Source organism: Sander vitreus, chromosome 4 (genome assembly GCF_031162955.1).
Source record: "Sander vitreus isolate 19-12246 chromosome 4, sanVit1, whole genome shotgun sequence".
NCBI lineage: Eukaryota > Metazoa > Chordata > Actinopteri > Perciformes > Percidae > Sander > Sander vitreus.
Window position 1 is genome coordinate 22,044,567 of NC_135858.1, and position 8,431 is coordinate 22,052,997.

The following is an 8,431-nucleotide window of genomic DNA, read 5'->3' on the forward strand; positions in this document are numbered from 1 at the left end:
AAAAGCAACATTAAAGCAAACCAAAATTGAATACCATATGAAAATAGAAATGTATAAAGTAAATATGGACAAATGTACAGAAGCACTAAGGGACAAGTGGTGAGTGCATGGAATCTCACCCACTTTCTCACAGGTCAGTATAGTAAAACACATAATACTGTACTGGCCCTCACTGGTTATGAACCTTGGATGAGGTTTTTAAACAAAACTGAGATTGATATATACATTTTGGCCTGGGGGACCTAGGCTATATCTCCTTATTTGTCACCTTTGTTGTTTTAATTGCCAAACTATGGATATAAGGACATATTGAGCATTTAGCAGTCATTTTAAATTTCATCTTCAGGTTTTCTGCAATTTCCCTATAAATGAAGTTCTATTTTATCATAGGAATGTCATACTCTTAATCTGACATGGTCTTGAAAACCAGCACTCGTGAGTTCAATCCTCACTAGGACCTGTGCTTCACCTAGTCACAGACTGCACTGTTCACTTCAAATTTGTACGCAGTGTATCATCTCTGTCCAGAGAGAAATATGGGAGACATAATGTTAATTAAGCCAAGTGAAAGGATATCATACAAATTATTGTGCATAAGCTTTCGTACAATATCATATAAACCCTTTGATGAGAACATGTTAAAATACTATATTAAACATACTGCATTAACAGATTTAGTACAAACATATTGACGGCATCAAAAGTAAAAGTATAAGCAGTCTGAGGAGAAAAACTCATAACTCAAGTCCACACTGAGGTCACAAGCAGACATCTCTTTTTAAGGGGTCACACGCCATGATTGGGGAACTACACTTAAAAAAGCATTATACTAAACACGTGACCACTTAACTTTGTTTGAAAATATTACATCAAACATTCATCTGAAAAGGATTTTGATTGATTTGAATGTACATATTATAGAATTATTCTGTAATGATCTGAATCAAGCATTGGACCAAACTCGGGAAAACAGAACTTGTCTAATGAAAAAAGAGAAACAGGCATACATACCTTTTAAAAAAATATTTATTCAGTTCTGTTACTCAAGCTGTTAAGACTCCAAATGACCCAAAAACTTTAATACCAATCTTGGCAATGCACCAGTTTAAAAAATAAACACAGACATGGCTTTAATACATTTATGTATTTATTTCAGTGAATAAAATATGCCTCTACATAACACATTGTACAATATTACAATATTAGAATGGCACTTTATATACACTAGGAAAAAGGTCATTAAACAAGTTAAAGTTATTAAACAAGGAAAAGCATTCGTTAGACATTTACATACACAGCTGCCTTGGCACAACATCCAATTTCTATGTATCACCTGGAATTTTAGTCAGTCATAAGTAATAGTTTTAAATAGGTTAGAGGTATTTATGGCAATGATTACATATATAATAATGTCTGTCTTATGTATTCTATTTACAGAGCAGCAATAGAGGGAGACACTGGATCATCAGCGCCATGGCAACAGAGGTATTGTCGTTCTGTCACTATGTCCACAAGAGTTGAATATGGAGCCTGAGAGGGGAAAGAAATAATTAATAATTCAATATGTGCAAATGCCACAGTGTTAATGTCCTTTTGTAGTTACCGTGAATAAGAAACCTAGATTAAATAAACATCAGACTTAAAGTAAGAGTTATATGCTTATCCGCTTTCCAGTGGAGAGTAAGATAAGAAGATTGATAGCACTCTCATCTGAGGAGAGTGCTATCAATCTTCTCATTGAACTCTTGGGGGAAAAAGACCATACGTATGCTGTATTTCCCAAGATGTCAAACTTTTGTCTTAAGAAAAAGCAGAAATGGAGATACAAAAAAAAAAAGATCTACTCACCTCATCTCTTGATAAAGGCAACAGGAAGTTCTCTGTTGGGGATCAAAAGTCCTGAATGGATCACGTTGAGCGGCTCATTATCTGTTGCCACGATCTCATAGTCTCTGACCAACTGTAGGAAACACAAGCAGGGTTGGATTTAATCATTGGATTAAAGCTTCAAGAGTGTCGCGTAGTAGAAAAATCCAAAACAGTCAGTCTATAGTGTTGAGAAATTTTATTGAACTACACACTTGTACACTGCTTTAATGTGACTGGTAATGAGTCTATAAACTGTCCTGAACTTCTGTCTGATCTTACCCAGCACATGGCTAGCTGTAGCTGCAGCTCTGCCAGCCGTCGGCCGATGCACATCCTTTTTCCGATGCCGAAGGGAACGTGGGCGAAGGGGTTGATGGTGTTATTCTCCCGCAGCCAGCGCTCAGGTTTGAACTTCTTCCCATCGTCAAAGTACTCCTCATTGGAGCCCAGTGCGTGGCTGTTTATCATTAAAACTGTCTGTAAATGAACAAAAATATCAATTAAAGCATTATTTTCAGTACTTCCTACATATAAATTAAATACATAGTAGGCTCCAGTATAAAGTCCAATAAAGACCTTGTTACTGTAATTCCTATCCTGCCATGCAGTTGCTGAGTTGCACATGCTGTTAGAGTTGCTCCATTTAGACTTTGTACAGTATACGATTTTTTCGTCAGACATCGGTAAATTTATATAAGAATGTAATCTGCTCATGTCAGGTGTAATGGCAATGAGAACTAAGCCACTTACTCCTTTGGGAATTGCATAATCTCCCAACACAGTGTCTTTGTCCAGAGTCCTGCTGGTGAATGGGACTGATGGCGATAACCTGTAAGAATTAAAAAAAAAATGCATGGGAAATGGTCTCAGTGAAGCTATAATGTAGCATGACACCCATCTCTAAGCTGTTTAACAGGAACTAAACATACTCTTGATGTTTTTCACAGTGCAAGATGAGGTGAGATATAATCTCCAGTCATGGGTCATGTACATTCCCTGTGTGATGTGGTTATGGCATTAGCCTTAAATATTGTTATATAGGCAACTTGTGACTGCATGAGAAGAAGGGGAGAAAGTATAAGAGGTTAGGAAGTGATTTAAACATGACCACAGGGTTTAAACTGGGATCACTTGTTGTTGCTAGTCATGCCTGCATATCTCATGTTTTTAAGGCAGTCATGTGTGGGAGTTTTGCCCCTTAATCTCCGTGGTACTGAGCGAAATCATGATGCAGCCAGTGAGTCTGATTGGAACTGTGGATCGAATTTATCGGTAGATGTTGTCATGTAATGTGTAGCTAAAAATGTTTTAACTTGACCATGAGCTGTATAATTGGACATATACTGCTTTTGGAAGTCACTGCAGTTTATAGCCTGCTAATTATGTCTCATAATGTAACTGTAGTAGCAGCAGCCAGGAGCTTTATGTAGCTGTTCTGTTTTCTACACCGTGACCCTGTCGTACTGTACCTCATAGACTCCTTGAGGCAGGCCTTGAGGTAGGGCATGCTCTTGATGTGCTCTCCACACGGGTCCTGGTTGGGAGCCACCACCTCTCTAATCTCCTCCAGCAACTTCCTCTGGGCGCCAGGGTTGCGTGACAAGTTGAAAATAGCCCACAGCATACTGTTGGCGGTCTGAGAAATGTAAACACAGCACCAAAGAGAGAGAGAGAGAGAGAAAGAGAAAGAGGGAGGCAGAGAGGAGATGTCACTTAGTGAGGCAGCTACCATAAGTGCATTCCTCAGTGGGGTTCTGAAGGGAGCTAAGGAATGTTTGGGGTCCCTCAAAGGCTCCTCAGTTACATCTAAACAACATTCATGCCCTGCTTTTGAAGCACTGTAACTGCATCACCTGATTGTATTGTAAGGCTGTACAGTTTTTTTTCTCCTCAAAAGAAAATAGGCGAAAGGTAAAACGTCTAAGAGGTTAACCTGAGTTCTTAACTATACAATGGTGCAGCTAAGTGTATATAAACAAAAAGCTGGAATAGGCAGAAATAGCTTTAAAGCAATAATTTGAAATTAGGCGAAACATGTTTAATAGCTTTGTTGACGTGAGTGATAAGAAGATCGATACCACTCCATACAGGCGAGTGGTATCGAGCTTCTTATCTAACTACTCTCAACAAGAAAGTTATTAAGCGTATTTCCCAAAATATCAAACTATTCCTGTAAATGAAATGTGTCTTTGTAGTACAAAATGTTGCTCACCGTCTCAACTCCTCCGATCTGTAGCTCTGTGATGGCTGCGTACAGTTCCTTCTTAGAGAGACAGCTGTGGTGTAAGATGTCACCGATTAAGTCATCAGGAGCTCTGATGGCGTTCCTCTTCAGCTTCTTGTCTATGTAGACTTTGGCTGAGGAAATACAAAGCAGTGAAGATGTAATCACACCGATCTCACATTTGTCTCATAGTGTATTCAGTGTGTATTTGTCATGTGCTTGGCTATTTTCTACTGGTGACCATTGCTCCTCTTTGACATCCCAAAACAAAGACTCTGTGATACTTTTATTAAATAATATAACATTTTTTAACTATTGCTTCTGTATTGAGGAATCTGATCATTTTGTTTGTTTGGAGCTTGGTTAGGTCTCATGTTGCTTTAAAATCTCACATATCAGAGAACTGATTTCTTAGACCTTTTGACTTTTATAGCTGAAAGAGCTCAAATGAACTGAATAATGGATTAGCTGTTTGACAGAATATTAATCTGCAACAATTCTGATGATCAATGTCATTTATCAAGTATAAATGAGAAATATTTGCTGAGTCCAGCTTCTCCAACGTGAGGATTTGCTTCTTTTCTCTGCTTTACGTCATTTTAAAGAAAATCTTTTTAACTGTTGGTCGGACAAAACGAGACATTTTAAGCCTTCGTCTTGGGGTTATTTTTCTACTATTTACTGACATTTTATAGATTGACTAATATGATAATAGTAACTAGTCCCACGTGTTTTGTAGTTTGTAATCCAGATCAAGTTATGGCAGTATTAGTCTTTTTCTTTGGGTTGTCCTCCTTCGCCTGTATGATTTATGCATCAGGCCGTATGTAAGCGTGGCGAGACGCAATGTGTGATGTGTTAAATTAAATTTCCATTTTTAAATGTGTACTGTAGGTCCAATGATGTCCTTACATAACATCACATCCATATGACCTGAATCATATGGATGACCAGTGATGCCTCTATATTTCTGTAACTGTTTGATCCGTGACTCTTCATGTGAATCATAAAGTTTGCCACCTGTGTGTGTGTGTGTGTGTGTGTGTGTGTGTGTGTGTGTGTGTGTGTGTGTTTGCGGTTGTAATGAGCTACAGCAGCATCCTCTTCTCCCTCCCTCCTGCTACTAGAAATATTTGGCAGAGTTCTCCCTCTTAGGTCATGTGGTTACTATGACTCTGGCTGCCATTTACCCGAGTGCCAAGTACACAAAAAACACAGAGGCACTCAGTTCAAACCCACCCTCCCTCTGTTCCTCTCTATCTATCTATCTTGTGGCTGGAACTGAGCCCAAACAGGTTTGCATATCAGTGTAGACACACTGTACTACAACTTTATCAAATGAGAGTCATCTTTTTGTGTAATTTTGTAGTATGTGTTTGTGTTTGTACCTGTGCTGAAAATACAGTCCCATGCTGCTGTGTGGTCCTGCCATGTTTTGGTGTTGAGGCTCTTGTGGAGCTCCACGGGTGTGACCATCATCATGCCAAATGTGCTCATCATCTACAGAGAAAAAAAAAGAGGGTAGTGTTAATTAAAGCTAATCATCATCCACTCACACTAAATGATGCAATCTTTATCATGTATTCTGTTGTTTCTTGCCCCCCTCTGCCCTTAGACCTTTGTGAGCATTCCCGTGTTATCTCCTGACTGTGGAGGATAGGTATTGGTTTGCCCCTCAATCCCAGTTTAAATACAGCAAGAGTGTCAGTCAGACACTGAACTGCTGTTATCTCAGATCATCTCAGGTGTCCTCTCCTATGGGACACACTGCTGCTATGAGTTGAACAAACAGCAGGCAGGCGTACTCACTGTTTTCACGGCGGTGATGAAGTTCATGGCTTCCTCGTTGACTTTCTCCTGCAGAAGACCAAATCTCTTGTCGTAGAGGATGAGGCAGATGGCTAAACGACAAAGAAAAGCAAAGAGTGAGATTTAGAGATTCAGAGCCTGAGCAATAAAGACTTTTCAATTAAATATTTCTATCTACATACTTGTAGATATAGCACAAATTATTTACTGATCTTTTTTTCTTTTTAAAGTTAGATGTCACAAAAATAGCATGGCATATGTATACAACTGTTATATACTAGATGCATCCCAGTGCTTTCAGTAAACAAAATAATGAACTGTAGAGCTGATTCATTGATTTGTCAACCGACAAAGAATTAATTTCCAACTATTTTGGTAATCAATTTATCCTTTCAGTCACATTCCCTGGTACCAGCCTATAAAATGAGGATTTTTCTGCTTTTATTTTTTTTTCTAATGTGAAAGCAAACTGAATATCTTTGGTGATTTGAAGATGACACTTCCATCCATTATTTTTCCTCACACACAGATCAAACAATAGATCCAGAAAATAATCAGCAGATTAACTGCTAATAAAAAGGAATCCTTAGCCTACTTGCAGCCTAAATTGGTAACTTTGGCAAAAACAGTTGAACTTACTCTCAAAAGACCATTTATTCAGTTCGAAGTAGAAGTTTTCGATCTTTCCACTGACGTTTATTTGTCCAATTCTGCCAACGAAATCCACCAACACCTGCATTTAAACAAGACGGAAGCTGTCAGTCATCGATCACCAATAAACACGTATAAAACATAAACTCCGATACTTTGGAACCTCTGAACCTTACCTCATTTATTTTGCGATCAAGCTTCACCACTTCTGTCGGTTTCATGAGTTTCTGCTGAAAAGCGCTCCTCACTCTTTGCCAGTCTTTCCCCTCCCTGCAAACACAAACGGTTAACTTTAAAACATTTGTGCATTTCAAGCGTGTTAAAGCTGCGTCCCCACGAATTGTGGACACTTTCTAGATGATTAAATAAGAAATCGAAAGTCTACTTACAGGATGAGGAGTCCGTACGCCTCGTCTCTCATGTCTCTGTATGCTGTCCAGGGTTTGATTTCCAGTCTCTGAGGGTAATTTCCCTCCTTCCTATAGAGCGCCTCCAGCAAGCAAGGAGTGCCAATGTGCACCGACTCAAAAGAGCCCAGCTTCAGCCGAAAAATCTTGCCGTATTTCTTATGATAATCAACCTAAGATAAATTTAAAGTCTTTTATCAGTCAGAGAAATTTTACATCGATATACTTTCAGCATGTTTTTTTAATTCGTTAAAAAAACATTTGTGTTGCTCCAATGTTTAACAAAAAATAGGCTGTATTTGTTAAGAAAACAATAGGAAAAGTTATTAACTATACTGTACCAGTCCCTCGTGTTGTCTTGTCAGACCTCCTTTCCGGAGAAGTTGGACCAGACTGCCGACGAGCGGCCAGTTGGTGGGTCCTGGGATCGCGTCCAGGCTGCGCGCTCTGGAGGCAGCGTGAGGGCACCGCGCAGCCTTCTCAGCATCCTTCTCCTCCATGGCGCACACTGAAGATGTTGGTTTGAAGTGCTGCAGCCCCATAGATTTCTTTTTTAGAAACTCTACGATCTGAGGAACTTTTTGGATCTGCGTCCTCATCCTCAAAACGTGTAGATTTGTTTTATAAAGCGGAATGATATAGGCTATTATCGTGGGGGTTTCTCGTTTCTTGGAAGTGTTACACCTTACCACAATATATATACCCTGAGAGTGTTTATTCCTGCCTTGCACTGAACCAATCAGGGGCCGGTCTTGCATGGTGTGGCCGTCGAGCTCACTATTCATTTATCCACGTTGGGAGGGTCGTATGACCCCAGATAGACCGAGAAGGTGCCCTCGTCGCCCCCCCTCGCTTTATAAATAAACATACAGGCAATATCGGAGGTGACGCTCTGAACCGTGTTTCAGAGCGATCCGCGATTGGAAGAAACGAAACTTTGGCTGAGCAAATACTACTGCCACACTTCTGCACCGTGGGCAAATATTTGACAGATTGCAGTGTGTGTTTGTGTATGTGTGTTTGCTTTGTTTGTATTTTGGAGTGTGTTCTGTGTGGAGGGGGGGTAAACTGCATATTCAGGGCCATTCTCCTTTTGAATTTGAAATTGTAATTACACATGTAGTGTTAAATTATATTATTAATATTATGGAAAATCATCTAAAATAGAGTATAAGTTTGTTTGAGTTTTGCAGGTTGCTGCCTCATCTTATAGTCCTCTCAAACATGGCAATCCTCAGAATCATGTCATTCTATTATTAAAGGGTTTCCAGATCTTTCTATGTGGCTTCTAATGTTAAAATCTACTTTTTTCCAACAGTGCAACACTTTTATTTAATAAATACACATGACAAAAAGCAAGCAGGAATAGAAAAAAAATATGTAGAAAAGCTTAATTTGATACATTTTATCAATCAACTTTTTGATATCAGCTCTGTTGATTAGTTGATAGGTTTACCTGCAGTGAAACCAC

The 8,431-nt window shown here is 39.1% G+C and overlaps 1 protein-coding gene across 1 annotated transcript; it reads right to left on the reverse strand.

Moving 5' to 3' along the window:
* Window positions 1-1,129: 1,129 nt before the first annotated feature.
* On the reverse strand, window positions 1,130-7,612 carry cyp24a1 (cytochrome P450, family 24, subfamily A, polypeptide 1). Its single transcript, XM_078247496.1, has 12 exons — window positions 7,302-7,612; window positions 6,943-7,133; window positions 6,730-6,823; window positions 6,542-6,635; window positions 5,903-5,994; window positions 5,482-5,593; window positions 4,082-4,227; window positions 3,339-3,505; window positions 2,620-2,698; window positions 2,149-2,346; window positions 1,849-1,960; window positions 1,130-1,530 (listed from the first exon to the last, which is right to left on the reverse strand). The coding sequence occupies exons 1-11, from the start codon at window positions 7,557-7,559 to the stop codon at window positions 1,850-1,852; spliced, it is 1,542 nt and encodes a 513-aa protein (XP_078103622.1). The 5' UTR covers window positions 7,560-7,612; the 3' UTR covers window positions 1,130-1,530; window position 1,849.
* Window positions 7,613-8,431: the final 819 nt, after the last annotated feature.